A 22,165-nucleotide genomic window follows, 5' to 3' on the forward strand; every position below is an offset into this window, starting at 1 on the left:
CGGAACTCTCCGTTCCGCGAGTAGAAACCGAGGAGGTGTTTCACGGTCCCTCCTCCCCCCTCCCCTCCTGCCCGTCTCTTCTATGCGTGATTTCGGTTCCCTGTCTGACGAGGATATTTCTCCCAACGAGAGAATCGCCGCTCCGATTATCGTTCCTCCTTTTGCTCCCCCCCCCTCCCCCCTCCCGACCTTTGCATCACCCGCATTGACCGCGAGTTATCCTGCGATCGATCCGTCGCTGTGCGCGCGTGTCCTCACGCGCGAGGCACGCTTCCCTTTCGCACTCGTGTGTACGCGCGCCGGGAGAATCTACGAGAAAGCAGAAACTCAAGAGAGAGAAAGTCGCCACCCTCTCGCAGCTGTGTGTGCGGCACGCCTGCCCCCTTTTTCACACCCCGCGATGTACATTCTCTCCTCTTTCTTTCTCTCTCTCTCCCTCTCTCTCTCTCTCTCTCTCTCTCTCTCTCTCTCTCTCTCTCTCTCTCTCCCTCTCTGTCCCTCTCTCTCTCTCTCTCTCTCTATATATATATATATATATATATATATATATCTATCTATCTATCTCTTTTTCTCTGTCTATCTCTATCTCACACACGCAACCCTCAACAATCTCACGAGCTTCCACTCGATTCGCCGGCGAGAGACTCGATCCGTTCGAGAGCGTGTGCGTTCCTCACCGCCGCGGGCGACTACAGAGCTTGCGGGGCCTTAGATGTGTGCAACACGCGCGACCAAATCTTTTGTGTCTCCCCCCCCCTTCTCCCGACCTCTTTCCCCCCCGTTCCAGCCTGGAAGCGTAAGGTAAGTCCGCTCGATCCAAGAAGATCCTCGGCCGCGCGGCGGGAGGAGAGGGAGCGATTCTCCCCCGGCCGCGGCCGATCACGAGCCGTCTCGATGATCGTGATCGGCGCGAGCGTGAGAAAAGAAAGAAAGACAAAAGAATGAAGGAAAAAGAAAAACGATCGGAAGAAGAAAAGTGTCCGTTTGATATCGGGCGTGTGTGAGAGCGAGTCGGAAGGTGGCGAGAGAAAGTAGGCACGACGATGTGTACTCGGATTTCAAGCGACAGGCGGAAAGTATCACGCGAGCCAGCTCGGGAAGCACCCTCTCCCCCGTTCGATCTTTCGATCGCGTCAACCCGGACATGCAACATCGGCGAATATCGCGCGGCGGCGCCGCCGCCGCCGCCGCCGCCTCCTCGTAGATACGTCGTGTGTGAACAAGTGGCGAAAACGGAGGCGACTGTCCTCGGTAATTCCGACGCCACCGATGTCGCGTCGGTGCGCGGAGAAAATTTTTCCCGCCGGATAATACGTCGCAAGAGTTATCGGGACGTTTGTATCATTTTGCTCCTTAAATCGGAAGATTTGGAGAGCGGGATAACGCTTAACACGTTAAACGTCCTGCCGGTCATCTCCAGCGACCGACGATACGAAACTTAATAAATAACACCCTAATATTGAAAGTTAAAAGTTTCAAGTTTGTGAGAAGGGAAAATGTATCCGCGTATAAACGGGGAGATCAGCAAGAAGCACTCGGCGCTTAACGTGTCAAGTGGAACGTACTCGCGTCAAATCTGTGTCTTGCGATAATCAGATAATAGAGCTCTCGTTCGGGCATCCCTCCAACTATTGGATTGGCAACTAAGTGATTGCGGATTTTAAATAAGAATGAAAATTCAAAATTTTAAATTTGCTTTTTAAAATTTTTTTCAATACATGTATGCGATACATTGAGCTTCTCTGCAATATCACGTGTTGTGCTATGACGATCTGAATCGATAATGGCCTTGATATGGGTCTCATCGACTTCAACTGGACGGCCAGATCGTTGAGCATTTTTCAATGAAAAATCACGCCAGAACGAAATCTGGCAAATCAATTTTGACACTGCCTTTCTTTCAAGGCTTCATTCCCATATACGGCACATAACTTCTCGTGTGCTTGCGATGCGTTCTTGCCTTTTCGGAAATAATACAATAAAATATGTCTGAAGTGCACGTCTTGCTCTTCCATTTTTAAATTGGGATAAAAACAAAACTAAACAACTAACCGATATAATTTTTGTACTAAATGAAAGGTAGAAGTCCAAACAATAAGAAAAAAATATAGGTTAGGTACTTTGAACACGTTAACGAAACAAAAGAAAGTGTAAAATCCATCTGTCGACAAAATCCGCAATCACTTAGTTGCCAACCCAATACTTGCGGTACGAGAATTTATACTTATATTGTACGCAGAGAAAGTAGCCTCCCATGCTGGGAGGCGGTGAGGAGGGAGGGGGGGGGCGGGGGAATTTAAACATCTCAAATAATACGAGTGTATCTTAGCTGGGCAAGCTGTTATGATACCTCGTCGGTGCACGATTGTTAACATCCTTCTGAGGAAAATTTCCTCTCCATGCAGGCGCGTTCCTTAATTTTCCACAGCGTAAAGAATCAAGCTGAACACGCATAGATGCGAACAAACACTGTTAAAACTGTTAAAACGAGAATCTCTTTCTCTCTCTCTCTCTCTCTCTCTCTCTCTCTCTCTCTTCCGTCGCAAAGAAGCCGGCCATAATGCCGTAGTAAGAAAACAGAAGCAGCCGAAATCGCGCGGGACGCCGCGGTGTAGCCAAGGAGATGATATCCTAACGGGCCGTCGCACATATCCGTCGCCTCATTAGTCTCACCAAGGAGGCTAATGACGCAACAATAGACAATCGCTGAGCATCCTGAATGATCATGGAAGCCATTGACGTGACAATCAACGCGCACCTGTCTGTGGTCAATGAGCGTCTGCCCATGGTTGAAAATAGGCCAGCGCCGTCGTGACGTCTCTATGGAAACATTTCAGAGCCAATTAGGCGCAAATGGATCCTCCTCGGGAGAGGATCGATACCCGGCTAATCAACGATCTATCTTTATAATGGACGTCTCAATTTCACCGCCGCTGCTGTGCTTAACGGTGCGGTCAAAATCGGACGTCCTTCCGTCGTAGCGCCGCTCGTCCTTCGACGAGCGAAAACTCGTCGCCCAACGTGCGCTGATTAATCTAAAAGAATATCCCCCGCGCGCTCTTCTTAGCCGGCTTAATTAACGCGAAGCTCGACACGACACGAGTTCTCCACCACGAGACATCGTTCGGCAAATCCGAACTTTATTGGCCGCTTGTGTCTCTAAAGTGTGAAAAAGGTCCCACCCGCCGGGCGGCGTTTCACGGGGCGAAGATGCGGCGCGATTTCTCTTCCTTTATCCCACGTAGTATCCGCCGGCGCGATATTATATTCGGTAAGCCCCGGCCACGGGAACGACGGCCGGATTATTTTCTGCGGTTGTTTCCTCCGCGGCGCACTCGCACCACGTCCCGCCGGCGACCGGGGCGTCGGCACGGACGCTTAATTGAATTAATAGTAAGAAGTCTGGGATCACGTCGACGCGATTGCAAGGGCGAGATCCGGGGTGGAGGAGAAACGAGAGAGAGAGAGAGAGAGAGAGAGAGAGAGGCAGAGAGAGAGAGAGAGAGAGAGAGAGAGAGCGGTCGGCAAAGACTCCGCTCGGTTTCCGGCTCACGTTGTCGTGGACCCCGAGGCTGGATTACTGTTTTTCATCGCGCGACATTTTCGGCGCGCCCATAATGCCCGTCGAGATAACGGCCCTCCTCTCCCTCCCCGCCCCCAGGCGCAGCCGGTGCATTCGATCCGTTCTCAATTTGACGGGAGCGCGTTAAATCCCACACGCCGTCGATTGATCGCGCGGTAATTGACGGGGGCGGCTCGTTTAATCACCGACATAACGCGTAGTCTCGTAGTTTAGTCATTTACGAGCACTCGGGTGAAGCCTAACGGGACGCCGCCGCCGCCGCCGCCGTCGATCTTCTGGCAGAGGTAACGCGGCGCAGCAGTGACTTTACAACACGTCTCGTACACGTCTCACCGACACGAGCAACAATGTAGTTAAGTGCGCGCGCTTAAGGGGACTGGAGGGTCAGATTGCTGAAAAATCATGCTGGTTTTTGACAATATTTTGCGATGAACTGAATAAATGTGCAAGAGTGAAAATTTTAGGTACATTTATACATGTGAAGAGTAGAAAAATTTTGTTTATTAACAAATACTCATATAAATATACGATATATATAGCTGAAATATACTCTCCTTTTTTTTTTCAAGTTGTCGTTTTTGCAATAATATTTCGGCTCTCGGTGGTCCGATCAGAGCGAATTTTAGCTAGAAATCTTAAGGAGGCTTATCATTATCCGGTGAAGCACTATAAAAAAAAATCGAACAAAATTAACAAATTGGCAGCTATTATTAGGAAAAAATTCAAATTTTTCAGTCTTTTTGCAATAAAAAAATTAATATCTCGAAATGAAATATTTTGACGGAGTCGTCCATGGTTCACCTGAGAGCCAGATGAACAAATATCATTGCTTTAAAATTTCAAATCGATACGCAGCTCAGTTTCGGAGAAATCACTGCAAAAAGTTGAACGATAAAATTTCGAGAGAAACGCGTTTAAAATTTAAGTGGACGTATATTTATATGAATATTTGTTAATAAACAAAATTTTTCTACTCTTCAAATGTTTGATAAATATATCAAAAATTTTCATTCTTGCACGTTTATTCAGTTCGTCACAAAATATTATGAAAAAACAAGCACGATTTTTCAGTAATCTGACCCTCCAGTCCCCTTAATGCTTCGATCGAGGCGTTAATCGTCGGTGAGTTCGGCGCTCGTTCAGTCGACTCACGCTCTCACGCACCTCGGTGGATCTCGGATCTCTGCACGAAGAAAGTTTCACGTTCCCCGCGAGCGAGGATCCCCTTCTCGGCTTTAGCGGAAAAAAGTTGGGCGTTATAAAAAAAGTTGCGCGACACGCGGCCGTCCATCGCGCGCGTGCGCGTGCGCGTGACGAAAATTGATTCGCTTCTAAATTATCATGTCTGAGCACACACAGCACGAGATATCTCATCGATATTTCATCCGCGACGTCGGCCTCATTGAACGTTGCGCGCAAAAAGGCGCGACGGTCTGATTAAAAAGAGAGAAGAAAGACGTCGACTCCGGGGGCTTTTGCCTTGGAAAGGAGGGGGAGGAGAGGAGAGAACCCTTCCACGGAGAAAAATGGAGGTGTCCGGTGACTCCGATTTGCTGGCGGATTTATTGCCGTCAATTTCGATCGGAATCGGGATCGGAACAATGACGCTGCGTTTCCGCGAAGAAGGAAATGGCAGCCGCTCGTATGTCGGTCTGACAATTACCGTTGCGGAATTTGCGCGCCCCAACGCGGCCGCGCGTGATATTTTTAAAAACGCCCGTTATTCTGTCACTGTTATTCCCTCCCGCTTCCCGTCGACGCATAATCACGTCATCGTTCCAATTATTATAAAGCATCAACGCGCTCTCGATAGTTGAACGTGCGCGGACGCGCGAAGCCGATGGACCCTCGATAGATTATAACACTCGTGGATTTCTGATTGCATTAATTATAATACGCGCTACTAGTCTGTACCGCTCTTTCCGTCTCCCCACCCCTCTCTCTCTCTCTCTCTCTCTCTCTCTCTCTTTCTCTCTCTCCGAGGCACGAACTAGTTAATCGATCGATTAGTATCAATAACACTCATTGTTGCATATTCCCGTCGGCCACGTTTAATCGAATTCCTCGATATGCCGTTCCCCGAGCTTAAAGCTGCTCATTTTATTCGCGCTTATCGCATCAATAATATTAGCGGATAAAAGAATCGAATCATCCGATGAAATGGGCCACATGATACGGCTTAAAACGCAGCCCGATATGTCTCGCTTTTATTAGGTCGCAAACGAAACAATTGGCAAAACGCAGAGATAAGAAGAAGAGGGGGAGATACTCTGGCTGTCACGACGATTTTTCCAATGAAATCAAATTACCCGGCTTCCGCGCGATCCAGCGCGAAAGAGGAAAATGAGGAAAGCAGAGAGACAGAAGGAACAGCGTTTCGCCGCAGCGTCGTCGGCCGCGTTGAAAAATCCAAATGACTGGTGACTGCAGCGGTCTCGATTAAATTTTAATCTCACGCGGCGAACAGGAATATTGCATCCTCGTCTTTCTCCTCGGAGGGTTACTCGCGAATCAATATCCGCTCGAAATATCCTTCACGTGTCACCAGACGTCGTAAGCCTCGCACGCCGGAACTTTTTTCACTTGGCGCAGTACGCGACCCGCGGCTCCTCCATTTTTACCGTCGCCTCTGCTCTCCTCCTCCTCCTCCGCCCCCGACGGAAAACTTGGGCGGAACTTGGACGATAACCGTCCTCTCTCTCTCTCTCTCTCTCTCTCCCCCTTCCCCTCGCCGCTTCTCCGCGAGGTATCGCTCATATTCCTCTCAAGAAAGGACGAGGAAAATCAGGCGCCGACGAAATTTCACGCCGAGCGAAATTTCTATTTCCACGACCGACTTGTCTCTCTCGTTCTCGATTCTCTCTCCTCGTTCTCTCTTCTCCCTTGACTCTCTTGATGCTTCTCACGGTGAAGACAGATATTGCTACCTCTCGGCTCCTCGCTCGCTCATAGTAAATTCATACTGCACCGAATTATAATAATGTCATGCCGTCGGACGATACCGAATGTCCCGCGTTATGACGGCGAGTTTCGTGACGGCTGAATACGAGGAAAGAATGCTCGAGTAACTAAGACGTTACGAAGAAGAGAAGAAAAGAGAGAGAAAGAGAGAGAGGGAGAGAGAGAGAGAGAGAGAAAGGGAAAGATAGGAGGAAAAGAGAGTGCGAGAAGAAAGAGAGCTATACTAAATGTATTCCTCTCTCCAAGAGACAGACGAGTAGATGGCTACGGCAGCAAGAGTGAAGAGGGGGGAGAGGAGGAGGCATTGAACCGGCTTCACGTTTTTCTTCCGTCTCTCGTCATTTTCCGTTTTCATTTTCCCGCGACACTTGTGTCCCGCCCGGCCCCGGAGAAATTGCCTCTCAAAGTAAATTCACGACGCTTCGACTTATAATAATTTCGCGCCGATATTGCGACATCATCGCCGGAGGTTCCGTCCCGCGGCGAACGTCCTTGTCGGCGAGACACGTAAAAAGGATATTAATGACTACGCCGCGCTTACAAAGGAGGGAAAGATATAACGTGCAACGCTCGATATATTAATATATATATATATATATATATATATCTTGCTCGCTACCGCATGAATATATCTGGATCTTTTTCCGCAGAGCCGCGAAAATGAGAAAAGCGTCCGAAATTTTCGGCGACTTTCAAAGTCCACTTCTTCGCGGTGAATTCAATCTCTCGGAACCGTTCGCATTACACTTGGTCGACGGTTCGTATCTTTTTACTCCTCTCTTCTTTCTCACTTCCTTCCTCTTTTCGGCGCGCTTCCTAAATCCTCCGAGATGTAAATTTCCGCGTATAACTCGCTCCATGAAAACGCCGCTAAGGGTAGGGGGAGAAAAGCGAGATTTTATTTAATGGAGTATAAAGTACGTCGCGCAAAAACTATCGCGCGTATTACAGAAAACACGATAAATTCTCTCTCTTGCGCGTGCACAAAAACACACACACGCACACACACACACACACACACACACTCGCGTAAGCGCCGACCAACACAGTCGCGCAATCGCTACTTGAGATATGCACGATGTTCTCGGCCATGAAATCGGTCAGAGATATAACCGAAAATATTTCCCTTCCATTTTCACACGCGCGTACACTTTAAAACGCACTCCTCATCCTCCTCCTCCTCCTCCGCTGCCGTACGTGTGTATGTGTGTGTGTATGTGCGCGCATGCGAGTTTACTAAAAATGCACACCAACTCGCCAGGATAAACTCTCTGCTCCATCATGCTATCGTATGAATATTTCCCCACGAGTGTTCTCCCTCACTTTTCCCTTTTTTTATTTTTAACTCGACTCAATGCCGATAAATAACTCCGCATTCTCTCCCAACCGCCCCTCTTTTTTTGCAAGCGTGCCAATTTTTCTCGTTTTCGAGTTACCACGCCGGAATATATCGGCTCGTGTCGTTTCGAGCAATCGCAAATCCAAATTACGCGACTGGCCATTTCTTGTGTCGCGCGACATCCAATAACAGTAATAATAATAATAATAATAATTTTATCGGACGCGTTTTATCGGGCAAATAATCGCTGGACGACAGTGATCGAGCAAAAAGCGAGGCAACATCGGACCTATCGTCACCCTGGTATAAAAAGTAGACGTAACAACACAGAGACAAGGGAGACATTTAATCCCCGGTGCTCTAGCTTTTCCGATTTCCTTCGTCACGAGAGAACATCCTCTAAAGTTACGACAACAACGGCCAGAGTCAGCCGCTCGAGCTATCGAGCTGGCGGGGGCGGATCTCGCGCTTGGATTTTTCACGGATACACCGACGCTCGATCGAAACTCGAAGAAGCGGCTGCGACACGAATCGTTCGGCCACATCACCGACGTCGCCGCGATGCGACGCGGCGCCGCAAAATCGCACAATGGAGAACAATTTTCCAGGGGGCGAACGTGCCGGTCGCCGATGTCGATGGCTAAACCGTCCCTGGCACACGAACCCCGGTGAACGTAACAGCATCGGAGATTCGCTAAAACGAAATTCCGCCCTGCCGTGAGAGCGGAAACAGCGCCCGTGCTCGCGCGCGACTTTATCAATAAATAAAAATCGATAAAAACCGATCTCGCCGCCGCGATCATGCCCATAACTCGTAATTCGGCCGAGAGGAAAAGAGGGCCGGCTCTCGCGCTGCATTGTTCTTGCGAAGAGAGAGAGAGAGAGAGAGAGAGAGAGAGAGAGAGAGAGAGAGAGAGAGAAAGAGCATAATGGCGCCGCCCGGGGCGTTTGATCGTTTTCCTGATAATAACTTTCGGAAATCGGGAGCGCCGATTTCCGAGCACGAATTTTCGGCCGATGACGTGGCTCGATACTAGGCGAACCGAGCAAACTGTGGAAAATTAAGCTATCAGCGATGCTCTCTATGAAAATGTAATCGCTCGCCGTTCTCGGTAATGGCGAGCTAATGGCGGAATTCTCATTTTATTCGCCGAGTCCTTTGATCACGCTTACTTCCGCCGCGGCGTCCGCCGGCGAAGTCGCGTCGTCGCCGATAATCGCCGATCATAATTAATTAGATTCTCCTCCGTCACCTGCGCGTATGTACAAATACACACGCACTTACACAGAGGGAGAATATCGAGACCCTCCGCCGCGGCGGTTTAAAGCGCCGGAGAGAGTCGGTCGCGACGTGAACCGAGAGAGCCCGAACGCGTCGCGTCCTACCACTCTCCCGAGCTGACTCCGAAGCATCCAATTAGCATTAAGTATCAACGTCGCGCCTCGTTTGCGACTTCGTGTACCGCCGTGTACGTGTGCGCGCGGACGTTGCATGCAAGTTTCTCAGGTGCGCGCGCGCGTGCGCGATGCGCCGACATTGTTTGTCTTTAACGAGATATCGTCTCGGCCGCTCGATCCCGACCCGGATCCGAGGCCAAGCGAAGCGGAGCGGAGCGGAACGAATTTCGGCCGGAGCTGAACCTTGCGGGACCAAGTGGTCGGTCTGTGTTCCGAGATTATCGAGAAAACATCGCCGATAAAACGGCAAGGAGGTACCGCTCCCGCGAGGTTTCCGTCGACAATTCCACCGGGGCGAGCCGCTGCAGCAGCAGTTTCGAAAATCGTCCGCTCGCGCGATCGACCGCCCCGCGACGTCGAAAATTTTCTTCTTCCCTTACCCTCCCCCCCCCCTCCCCAACCCCTGCGATCACTGCGTTTTCTCCTCGCCCTTGCCCCGCCGCTTTTTCCCGCTCTCTCGTTCCCGGTCGTTCCTCATCGACGCGGGTTCAGCTCCGGCTTGATCTCTCTCTCTTTGGCCGACGATCGCCGGCGCGATCGACGGGCGAAGGGGAAGGAGGAACGGGCGGTGTTCGATCGACATGAGCGAAGAAGGTCGCTGCTCGCGCGCGCGCGCGCGCGCGATCTTGTCGCGATCCGCTCGCGACCCGGACGCGACGAACGAGAACGGATCATTGAGCACAGGTGGGCTACGACTGTTTCAGGAGTGACCATCTTGCTATCGCTGACGGTGTTCCTGAACCTCGTCGCCGAGACCCTGCCCCAGGTCTCCGACGCAATACCCCTGTTAGGTACAACTGAGTTTTTACACAGAGCGAATGTCAGAGAGAGATACCCTGGATACACGCTCTCCCCGCCCCCCTCCCCCCTTCCCGATTCCCGGCTCGCTGCAACGTACGCGACGTCGGCGATCGCGAGAGCTCGCGGACGTAGAAGCGGAGAAATAGAAATCGTCGCGCGGCAATCTCGGGGGATCCTCGGGGAGACTCCGTGCGGGTCGCCTCCGTCGAGAGGAGACGCTATCGGCTCAGTATCTTTTTTTATGCTTATCCTCCGACGAGTAGGAAAGCTGCGGGGACGTGCTCCAAAATTACCGTGCCGTCCGTTCGGGATTTATAACGGGCGTGGAAATCAATGTGACTCTTTTCTCCGGCCTTTCGTCGAGTAAGTATCCGAGAGATTTGTCTTCACGAAGGAGAATTCCAATATCCGAAAGATGTTCTCTCTCTCTCTCTCTCTCTCTCTCGAGAGAGAGAGAGAGAGAGAGAGAGAGAGAGAGAGATCGGCTTTTTCAGAAATATCTCGGAAATTTTACCGAGCATCGCGCCGTGTTATCCGATAGCGTCGAGCTGTTGGAACAACACGCAATGCAACAATTCCCAGCCACTCTTCATTTTTCATTTTGTTAACGTCGCGAGCGATTCGATGACTACCCGTTACAGCGGATGCGTCTGCATTATTTACGATATTACGAGAAGCACTTTGATCTCCCCGAAGATCACATGCGAGAGCAACGTAAGCGAGAAAGGCGCGGCGCCTTGCAGCTCTCTCGAACGAGAAAGAGAGAGAGAGAGAGAGAGAGAGAGAGAGAGAGAGCGCTCGCTCGCGTACATTGGGGAATTGAAAATCATGGAATATTTGAGCCGATGGAAGAGGAGACTCGTTGTCCCGCGTTGATTTTTTATCCGCTAAGGTTATCTTATCGGAGAATCGTATCGGTAAACACCCGAGTGCGCACACACACGCCCACAGCGTAGCCGGTCGTTTGTTCCTTAAATCGCGATGGCGAGGAAAGACGAGGGAGAGGAGGAACGGAAACGCGGCTCTCCGGCGAAAACTCGATAGTCCTCGGCAAACTGGACCGTACGATTCTTATCAGCGAGCATAAAGCCGAATTCCCGCTTCGAAGCGCCAATAGATATGTAATCTCGAGTCGCGATCGGTTCACATCGTCGTCGTCGTCGTCGCCCGGGGAGGGGGCTCGCCTCGGAGATGACCGCCGAGATTCGCAAAGTTTGACCAAGTGACGCGCGCGCACCTGGTCGCTCCGCGGTGTTCCCTCGCGTATCTTCAAGTTCGCGATATCTCGCGTCGTGAAGAGACCCGCTCGACGATCTCGATCGTCGTGCTCTCTTCCGAGCGAGAAGAAAAAAAAAGCTGCTCGCCGTTCTGCTTCTCTCCCGCGGAAATTGTTGTCGCAATTTCCCTCCTCCGCTCGGGCACGCGCACGATTTTTCATCAGTATCATATTTCCGACGACGCGACGCGACGCGAGTCATGGAGAGAAAGGATGTCACGAGCGCGAGTCAACGATCGGGCGAGAGATTTTATCCGCCGTCGAGCGGCAAACGCCATCTCGGCCGTGACTTTTCGCGAGGCATAAAAATTCCAGCAGACTCGGAAAGGTCCCGTCTCGTAATAACGGTAGACGCGCGGAGACGTCGCTCGATCTACGGGAGCTCGCGAGAGGAACAAAAAGGACGGCCGACTGCCGCCGGAGAGACGCCTCCGCGAGCGAGCGTGTCTGGGAATAAAGACAAGAAGGGCGTGGGCGGGGGGGGGGGGAGGGGCCGAGTACATGTCCGCGCGCGCGGTTGTTATTGCCAAAAACGAGAGTCGATCCGACGTCGGTGGAAGGAAGACGATGGAAGCGGAGTTATTGTCTGCTCGACGCGCAACCGCTCGCCAGAGGGAGATTCGCCGCGTCCACTTCGATCGGCTTTAATTGAATAAGTTTGCATCGCAACGCGATTCGGCATATTTTATCGGCTGATCCCCCCGCCCGTGTTTCCGTTGCGCCCCGTTTCAAACCCCACCGAAACGCAGCCCGAGATTCTCGCAAACTTCACGCTCTCGGTATTTATTTATGCCGCGACAGTTACTCGCGTGTATCCGTCTCTCTGTTATCTCTCGTCGCGCACAATTGTCTCTCGTTATGCGAAAACGGGGAGAGGTCAGAACGTATCCGTGAGATATCTTTCTTTTTTGCGTTTCTTGCATCTGAAAATAACCAACTTGCGGCTCAAAGTTAGCGGCGAATCTCCGGAACGTTGCACGCGACGCGGAGTCTTATCAGTAGGGGTGCGACGATTTCTCAAAACATTGATAACGGTATCGATAATTTTGAAAAATATCGATATTTATGTCGATGTCTATATAAAAAAAATGTATGCATATAAAGGGTATGCACGAAAAATTTGAAAAGATCTTTCAAAAATGTTTACCTTCATACAATTTATTGTCGTATTCTTATTAGAAAATATATAACGAACCGCAGTCATTTGCCGGAGATCACCACATACATGGAGCGAGAGATCTATTACGGTTCAACGATTCAGGTGAAAATGATAAAAGTGAGTGAATTTACTAGACATCGAGCAATTGCATAACATATATTCTAACGAATTCACTCACTTTTGTAATTTTCATCTCGATCGTAGAAAACCCCGTAATAGGCCCCCAGAGCTGTAACTGAAAAATACGAAAATCGGTAAAATTCATATCGATATGTCGATTTTATCGGCATACAAAAAGTATCGATAAATATTCGATATTTGTCTCTCGATATATCGATATTTCGATATTATCGACTTATCGTTGCATCCCTACTTGTCAGTCAGCCAAGACGAGTCGCATCGGTTTCGGATTCTTCAGCTTGACGCGATTTCGAACCTAGATACGAAAGAACATTGCGTTTTGGACTGGCGGGAAGCTCCTTTGACAGCGGCGTGTCATCGGCCAGGAACACTTCCGCCGCCGCCGCCGCCACCGCCGCCGCCGCCGCCGTCGAGCTTCGCAGTTTCTCTCACCGTCTCGTGACCCGCACACGATCCGCCTCTCTATTTTCGGCATTTACGCCATCCATTCAGCGCGGTCGACTCCACGACGGCGGTTTTATCGAGTCCGGCGCGCCGAAACGAGTAAATTAAAAGTCGTCGGGCGCTCTCTCGCCATTACGGTTTCGTTATCAAGGGAAGCGGACTTTGTAATCGACAATGCAATCTCTTACCGCCGGCCAGCGGTGCGTCGACACGGTAATACGGAAGCTGTCGGAAGAATCGACCACGCTTTCTCTTGCCGGTTGCACGCGCGCGCGCGCCGGCGAGCGAGAGAGGAAGGAAAAACCGCTTTCCGCGCCCGGCGACTTGCAAAATTAATTAACGGCGAGTCAAAGGGAAGTCTCTCCCTTTTGCGCGGATTCTGGAAAGGAGACGACGCGACATCGCCAGCCCCCTCTTCCTCCCCCTCCCCCCGGAGGGAGGGGACGGGTGACAGCTGCTGGGAATTAATATCTGTCGGGCGTTCATGAGAAAAACGACCCGCTCGGACTGGCGTCCATCGATTTCCGTGACGCGCTTTTGCATCCGCGCGCCGCTATGTCGAACTCGTCGCGAAGCAAGAAACTCGATGCGCCCTCGTGTAACACGCGAGACAGCCTTGTCTCGGACATCTCTCGCTTTTTCTCGCGCGGTTTTTTCTTCTGCCCCTTCCCTCCTCCTCCTCCTCCTCCTCCTCCTCCTCCTCCTCCTCCTCCTCCTCCGTTCGCAGCTCAACGCTCAGCACGCGCTCGGCCGGCACAATGTGCGCATCCCGATGCTCGGGATCGAGTCGTTCTCTAAATTTCCCCGCCGCGACGGCGACGACGATAATTCTCCTCGCAAGAATCTTCCCCTCGCACTCGCGTTTTATCCCGGAATTCGCTTCATCCTCTTTTTTTTATTCGCACGAGAGAGAGAGAGAGAGAGGCAGCGAAAGATATCGGCGGTGGCGGCGAGCTCTTTAACGGGGTAAACCAGACAGACAAAATTCGCTCTTCATTTCAATTTCCGGAGTGCAGGCTCACTTTCTTGCTTTATGAACTCGCAGTCGAAATACATTTTTTTCACCCCGGCGCGGCGGCCGGAGAGAATTCGCGTCTCGCGAGCGGACACGCGCGCGCGCGCGCGCATACGGCAACTCCTGCGCTTCGTTAAGTCCATAGACTTATACAGATAAACTGCGCGTCTCGTGAGAGGACTTGAAGGCAACATTAAAGTGAGAGGAGCGATAGCTGAGTGAGTGTGCCTCTGTCTAACATGCGTCTTGGTGAGGGAAGCCGAAGAGGAGAATAGGAGAACAGTTGTACGAGCTATACAAAGGTTATGGTTCGCAAATCAATTGAACTTGCTAGATTTAAGCTCTGGTTGCTTTAATCACTGTTACGACTTATCCGAAAAATAGAATAGGACAGAGAAACGCTTCGAAGCATTTGCAGCGGTCGTTGGACCGCACCCAACGTTACCTTTCCCCTTGTGTCATTTTCCCCCCTCTTCTAACCCAGAACGAGAGAGAGAGAGAGAGAGAGAGAGAGAGAGAGAGAGAGAGAGAGAGCCTCACTCACACAATAGCTCTGTCCTCTAATGTAGTCTTCAGCGCGCCCATAAGGATGCGCAGTCTATCTATATTATACTATCTATAATTTAATAATTTTGAAATTTCCGAAGGTCGATAAGTTAACAAAAGTTAGGGCACTATTATAGTAACATATTCTTGATAGTAATATATATTATAAAATAAAGTAAAAAAGTCTAATACTATTTTTTCTTTCGACGAATAGTTAGCGAGATATCGTGAGTTAAATGTTGAAAAAGTTACCAAGTTTTTCTTAATTATTTCAAAAAGTATCAGGCAAGTAAAACAATCAGTTTCAGACAAAAGTTGTTCAAATTAATTGGTAAGAAAAAGAAGATACAATAAAAAATTGGCCTTCCTATTTAAAAAAATTAAGTTGACCTTCAACTGACCTTGAAAACGCCCTCCGAATAAAAAACTGGCAATGCCATTCTCATTCCCCTTCGAAATCATGGAACACGTGTTTTAGCTTTTTTTAATATCTTTCATAGCTTTCGAGACCCGTTACGTTTGAAATTTAGCACCCTGTATACAAGTCTATGGTTAAGTCCGCCTTTCTTCCCTCGTCGAATCGCTTCATCCGCGGACGGTGTCTCGCAGGTGGCGCGACGCGCGCGCGCGCGCCTGCGAGGCTCATTTCCCGCGCGACAGACACATTTTTTCGCAGAAATTTAGATATTCTTTCTGCCATTATACGGCAAAGTGTACTCTTCAATGAGAAGGGTACTTGACGGAGCGGCTAAAGCGCGCGCGCGCGTATTAGCCGAGACACGGTGTGACGAAGTTCTCTCGTCGCTCGCAAAATGCTTGCTAATTAACATTGTTCGGCGCAAAGCACGTTCGAAACGTACGCGTGCGGCGCGCTATCGTTTCGCTGCACGCGCAATTACTCAATTACTGCACTTACGTCGAGGACACCGTGATTCGGTCAAACGCGCTCGCGCTCGCGAGATTGAAGCTCCGCGTCGATGACGAGAATCAAATGCGGAGGGGGGTGGGGGGGGGGGGCTGAGGCGAATAACGAAGGGCAGAGATAACACGCGCCGGTCTTCATTTCGCCGTGACTTCATCGGAGAAACCCACAGGAGCCGATTCCGCCCAGCGAGCAGTCGGGACGATGTAATAAGACGCGACAAGACGCGAAGTCTGATCGGGGACAAGGGAGCGTGAAACAACGCTCGACATGAAAAGTATCGCGGCCGCGGTCGCTTTTGTGCTGCTCCCGGAATTTCCTCGAGCGAAATCTCGCTCGGGAAGCGGACCGAGTCACTCGAATCCGCGCGGGTCTTCGCTCGCTCGCGCGAACGCGAACGCGCTTCGCACGTCGGAGAACGAATCTGATGTAGTCCGTCGACTGGAACACGCTCGCTCGCACGGGCTCTGAATCCGCTCTGAGTTCGAGTGAAACATTCACTCGTTTTGAGCAAGCTTGCACTCCAAGAAGTTTTAAGAGCACGTCGCTCCACGACCCTTCATCCGCCTCTCCGTCTCTCCCCCGTTGCGGGGGGGAGGTCGTCCTACTACGTCGATAAAAAGAGAAGGAATGGAAAAGGGAGAAAAAAAAGAAGAATCGCCGGATCCGCCGAGTTTTTTCTTAATTATTAACGTCGCGCGACAGGACGTACTACTTCCGGCTAAGCGACAGCGGCGTCGCCGGGATATTTCGCCGCTCGCAAATTAAACGCGTACTTTACGCAGCCGAGAGAGAATCTACGTTCCTCCCTCTGTTCCTGTCAAAGGGGTTTTTTTAAAGGCGGAAGCGGCAGGGAGGGAAGGGGGACGAAAAAACGACGAGAACACGAGAGAAAGAGAAAGAGAAAGAGGAAGGAAGATAAGAGACGGAAGAAGCTCCGGAGAGCTTGCTTGGGCGGCGGTGCTCATCTCGCCTTTCCTTGGCTCGCGCGCGCGCGCGGCGACGCATTCATATTTTCTCATTTCCCCAGCCGCTCACGCACGCGCTACGCGCGCTCTGACATTGCTCCGCGCCCGCTTTACTATGTCTAATCTAGCGAGATGCATCGCGCGTCTTTCCCACGCTTCCGCCGCGCCGCGAGACGCGGGACGCGACAATGTCTTCTCATGTCGCCGACGTGCATCTCGCTCATCCCGCGTATCTCCATTTATAAACGCTCCGCGGAACCGCCGAGAGAGAAAGAGAGAGAGAGAGAGAGAGAGAGGGGGAGAGAGAGAGTTTCCATCACCCCATTCGTTCCTTCATTTCGGATGCCATTTTGCTCCGCACACATACACACAGACAACTGCACCCTCTTCGCCGCCGCAGGCACGAACTCCGACTTAGCGTCCCGTAAGCTCCGCGAGCCTCGTAAGCGAAGTCGTTTAATACGCGGATATCGAAAGCTGGGATTTTCCTGCCGGAAAAGGCGCGAGGACTGGTCGGCGAGGGCGCAAAAGCGCTTCTGACGATCCGTCAAGTCGCGCGGCTGTTAACGCGGAGGCTGCAGAATGTAATGAGACATGATGAAAAGCGGGGAGCAGCGCTCGCGCTCTATTTCTCCCCCCCTCCCTCCCCCCCCTCTCTCTCTCTCTCTCTCTCTCTCTCTCTCTCTCTCTCGGTGCGATCTGTCTAAGACGCGACCGGCAAGGATGATGTTTAATATCCGCGTTACAGGAGGCGATAGTTCCGCGAAGTTTTCCTCGTATATTCCTTAACGAGTTTCGATATCAGCGCGTGAGAGCCGCGTAAAAAAGCGATAAAAACGAGTCGAAGAAGCAGAACGAGTTTCCTCTTTCACCGTGTAACGACGGCGGCGGCCAACTGCCGCGTGTGTGTGTGCGTGTGCGTGTATGGATGCGTATGAGTGAGCGAGTGTGTGTGTGTGTGTGTGTGTGTATGAGCACGCAGCGCACAGAACACGGTTGCCCGTCAGCGGTTGCCACGTTCGCGAGGCGAGAATCAGCGGCACGTTGCAGCGACCGCGGAAGAGCCGAAACCTCCCCCCGAAATCCACCCCGCGCGCGAAACAACGCGACGTCCCGCGTGGTCCGCGAGCGGCGGACCGTCGCGTTCCGCTGCTGCGAGTGTGCGGAGACTTGTGCGAACGGTGAGACAGCGCGAATGACGAGTTTGTGTGTGAGGGAGCACGAGTGTGCGAGTGTGAGCGTACGAACGAGCATACAGCTTTATTTCTTTACTTCGCTTCGAGTTCTCCGAGCGGAAAAACGCGCGTCACCCCGCCTCCGTCCCCCCTCCTCTCCGCGACGGGGGTAACTCCTTCCCGATCTTCCGTCCCAGCGATCCGCCTGGAGAAACCATCTCATCTCCGTGCCGGAAACTTTCAAACGTGTCGGGCGCCAAGGAGACATCGCACTGCAGCTTCGATCCAATCGCGACCGCCTGCTCGCGCGAGATCTCTTTTCGCTACTTATTCATTTTTATATACTTGTCACTTTTGTGTTTGTTGCTTTGTTTCTGTCTGTTTGCGTACTTGCCACTAGAGCTGTCCAGGAGGAGCTCTGAGAGAAATTCGCCTCGACCTCTGCGATCCCCTTAGCGCACCTTCGACGACAGACACACGGCGATATTCGAAAGTGTTGTGACTAATCGACCAGTCGAATTGAGACTCGCGAACACCGACGACGACGAGACGACGACGACGACGACGACGACGTCGGACGGTACATAAATACCGGAGCTTTCGACGGGCAAGTCGGTTTCGCGAATCGAACGGCCCGAGGAGAGCGAGGATTAAAGGACGAATTGGTTGGGATTTTTGTCTCCGAGAGAGAGGTAGAGAGAAAGAGAGAGAGAGAGAGAGAGAGAGAGAGAGAGAGAGAGAGAGGGGAGGGGGAGGACGCAGAGTGATTGGGATAAGTGTAAGCTGCGTTTCCCGGCATGATCATGAGAGAGCGGCGCGGAGAGGGTAAGGCGAAGTGTAGAGGCGAATCAACGCGCGCGCGAGTGTCCAATCTAAAATCCAATTCACCCACCGGTCCCCACGTACACGACGTTATAACGTCGAGATAGATAGATAGGTGGAAGATTTATTATTTTAGGCGAGATCTACCTCAGATTCAAAATAAATCTCTCCTCTATCCGGGTGTCTATCTATAACGGGGATTGCGAGATTTGCCGGCTAAAAATGGCTGGGAGTGAAGCGTAACAAACGAGTTTTCAATTATGACATTTCATCCTCCCTCTTCTTCCCCCTCCCCCCCTCTCTCTCTCTCTCTTTCCGAATTATCGCCGCCTCTGTCGCGTAACGGAGGGCCGAGGGAGTCGTCTATTGTCACACACACACACACACACACACACACACACACACACAGATGTTGTACCTGGGATTTAAATCGAATTTCCTAAGTATCCGAACACGTACACCGCCGTATTGCAGGCGGAACTGTTTGACTTGGCGCCGAGCACGTTCGAAACGCTCACGGCTTCAATTGGTCTGGCTTTCCCGCGCCTCCTCACAAGCGGATTCGACGACGCGGAATGTTTGCAGCCGGAAGACCGCGCGTGTCGCGCGAGCGCGCCCTTCGTCTCTCTCTCTCTCTGTCTCTCTCTCTCTCTCTCTCTCTGTCTCTCTCTCTCTCTCTCTCTCTCTCTCTCTCTCTCTCTCTCTCTCTCTCTCTTTCCTCCGCCGTAACGAAGGAACGAGACGGACGTTCTGCTTTCGTCGGGCCCCTCACGCTCGACCTGTTTCGCGATTATCCGTCAAACGCCCCGGCGTGTCTCGCGCGCTCGCGCGCGATCTCCGTCCCTTCGCGAGTAATTTCACGTTTCCGAGCGGCCGCGCCGCGCCGGCGGGATCAGGACTGCGACGACTTACTTCGAGCGCTGGCATGTGCGGTTGTGAATCAAGAGGTGAGTTTGAAAATCGAGTGCCCGACGGAGAGAAAGGAACGATTCCACGAGAAACGCTCGAGTTGCGCGAAATACAATACGAAATACGATACGGAGTCGATCGGTACGTCTCTCGTCGCGTCGATGGACCGTGTAAGCTCCCATCGTCATCCGAAGGTAGAAAAAGTAGGGTAGTCTTTGGGAAGAAACATATTCGACTCGGGTCTCGAGTGGAAACGGACTCGAACCGTTTCTGATAACGACGGCGACGTCGAGGGTCGAGAATGAGGTGCACTCGTCCGCGAGACTGCGGAGCGATTTGGCCGCGATGAAGTAAGGAACGCGCGAGATCGTCACGATTGGCAGCCGCTAATGACCGGCTCGAGCGGTAATCGATCGCAATAGGAGTTGAAATGACGATTGATGAGGCGATTGATGAGATTCGACGTTTCACGGCTGCCGCGGAGGCTTCGAGAGAAGCTCAATTACCTTCATCGTATTCTTATCTGCGAAAAACCATCCCTGCCAAATCCGCGGGATAAGAAAATAATTAATTAAGAAAATTGAATTAATAAATTATATTACTTATTAATTTGGAATTAATTATTCATAATACTTAGAGTACAAACTGCCGACACAAAGTGTGTCGCACCGGCCGTTACCGTAAGCGAGTCCCCGCAAGTAACGGCTCGCAATCGCGAAACGCGATTGCAACGCTCTCTCAGTTTCATCGGGAAGCAGAAAACGCGCACGAGTCGGACGACGAACGAGAAACGCGAAATTCCCCCCGATATATCAGAAACGCGACGTTACCGCGAGACGCGCTCGCGCACAGACAAGCCGCTACTTTTCCGCGGTGCAGCGAGCGTCAATCTTCGCGTGGAGAGCATGCGAGAGCGAGCAATCGGGTCGACCCGGTTTCAATATCGGCTCGCGGCGCAAGGCGCGACAGCTCTCTTGTCTGGTTTCCCTCCCCCGCTGCGACGCGAATGCCTCCCCGAGCGAGCCGAATAATTCACCTTACGTGCAATTGATTTTCCAATAAACCACCGACGACACACGACACACAAGCGCGCGCGCACAGTCGCGGCCATGTAAAGAGGAGCAAACGTGGAATACCTGCGAAAGTCTCTTTCTCTCTCTCTCTCTCTCTCTCTCTCTCGCGTCTCGCGTGGCCGCTGCCGAGCCGACGCACGCGCGGCTCTGTGTGCGGCCGCACCTACACACACACACGCATAAGTACGCACCGACGCTTACATACGGGATGCTCCCGAAAAACACATTTTCAATTAACGCGTTGTGCAGTCGCGCGCAGTTACAAAAGTTATTACATTCCAGCGAGCCGCGAATTCGGGTCGCGCGAGGGTCCCGCGGAAATTTTTATTAACGCGCCGCGGAAAAATTAACGCAGCCGAGATTGCGCGGAATTAGTTCGCCGGGCGAAACTCGAGCTAACTCTCGCGGTACGCGCGTCATTTGCGTCATTAATTTTCATCGTCGCGTCTCGTCCCCTATCCGCCCCCCCCCCTCCTCCTTCCCCCGCCGCTCGCCCATTTCTTCCTTTTCCCGTGTCACTCGCTCGCTAATTCTCGCTCTCGGGATTGTTCGCACGCGCCGGTTCCTCCCCCCTCTCCCCTCCCCCACCCCCTCCTCTTTCTCTCTAGCTTTCTGCCCGCGAGCACACGAGAGGTGACGGGTGAAAAAATATTTATCTCGTTAAGATGCATCGCTAATTGGAGAATATCCATAATTCTCAAAGCTCTCTTGTCACGTCCGCAATCACGTCGCGAAATTAAATCCCCGCCGAGACGGAGCAGCTTTGAGAGAGCCTCAAGCTCAAGTCGTCTGTCCGTCCGTCTCGCCGCGCCGGTGCAGCACTTACGGAGCACTCTGTATGCCTGACGCGCGCGAGCAGGTGAGGAACCACCACCTTTGCACAGGTCGCGCGCAGCGTCGCATTTTTCACGGTCGCTATAAGCAGCTCGAGATAAAACGCCGCCGTCTATAAGAAACGCGACCGATGAGAACGACAATGGCTCGCTGAAACAAGGGGGAGTCTCGAATTATCTCGCTGAATTATCGAGCCGGAGCATTTCACCCCCCGCGGTCCGGGGGAAACTTCCCGGCCTCGCTCGAAGGGGGCTCTAATCGCCATTCGCGCAGGAGTTTTAGCCGCGACGCGCGACGAGAACGTCGTCGAGGAGAGGCGAGGGAGAGCGAAGAAACGCATCGCGAGAGACGAGGGAAACCCGAGCCTCGTTCGTAACAGCGCGAGTCTTGTGTTTAGCAGCTTGGAAGGGGAAGCGGAAGGGGGGAGGGGAGCGAACACGACAATAGGAATATTATAGCTGATCCGGAATTTTTACGGAACTTTTACGGAACATTTTTACGGAAAGATTAATAACGTATACCTCGCGTCTGTCGGCCGCTCGTGTAAAAGTGGCGAAGAAACAAACGAAAAATTGAAGAAACATCCTTCCCTTGAATCACATCGTCCGCTTTCGGTAATTGCAAATAGCTAAGCGTAGAATATTGTGAACAGCACGGAAACTTGCTCCGCGATGCCTTGAGGTCAAATTCTCTATCTGTTACGGGGATGTTGCGTTGCAATTGAATTTTCGATGGAAGG

At 51.7% G+C, this 22,165-nt stretch overlaps 2 protein-coding genes across 5 annotated transcripts in view; one reads left to right on the forward strand and one right to left on the reverse strand.

The window, feature by feature from the left end:
• The window catches only part of nAChRalpha6 (nicotinic acetylcholine receptor alpha6), a 295,193-nt gene that overhangs the window by 219,621 nt on the left and 53,407 nt on the right, over positions 1-22,165 (forward strand). For 2 of the 4 annotated variants that reach the window (XM_025304355.1, XM_025304357.1), the window contains one exon: positions 10,046-10,132. The exons of the other annotated variants lie outside the window; for them this stretch is intronic. In XM_025304355.1, the coding sequence (XP_025160140.1) occupies positions 10,046-10,132 (87 nt within the window). The remainder of the gene's footprint in view (positions 1-10,045; positions 10,133-22,165) is intronic. 4 annotated transcript variants of the gene reach the window in all.
• Positions 1-22,165, reverse strand: part of LOC112589792 (uncharacterized) — a 156,420-nt gene that overhangs the window by 84,899 nt on the left and 49,356 nt on the right. The window lies entirely within an intron of this gene.

Source organism: Harpegnathos saltator, unplaced genomic scaffold (genome assembly GCF_003227715.2).
Source record: "Harpegnathos saltator strain DR-91 unplaced genomic scaffold, Hsal_v8.6 scaffold60, whole genome shotgun sequence".
Lineage (NCBI taxonomy): Eukaryota > Metazoa > Arthropoda > Insecta > Hymenoptera > Formicidae > Harpegnathos > Harpegnathos saltator.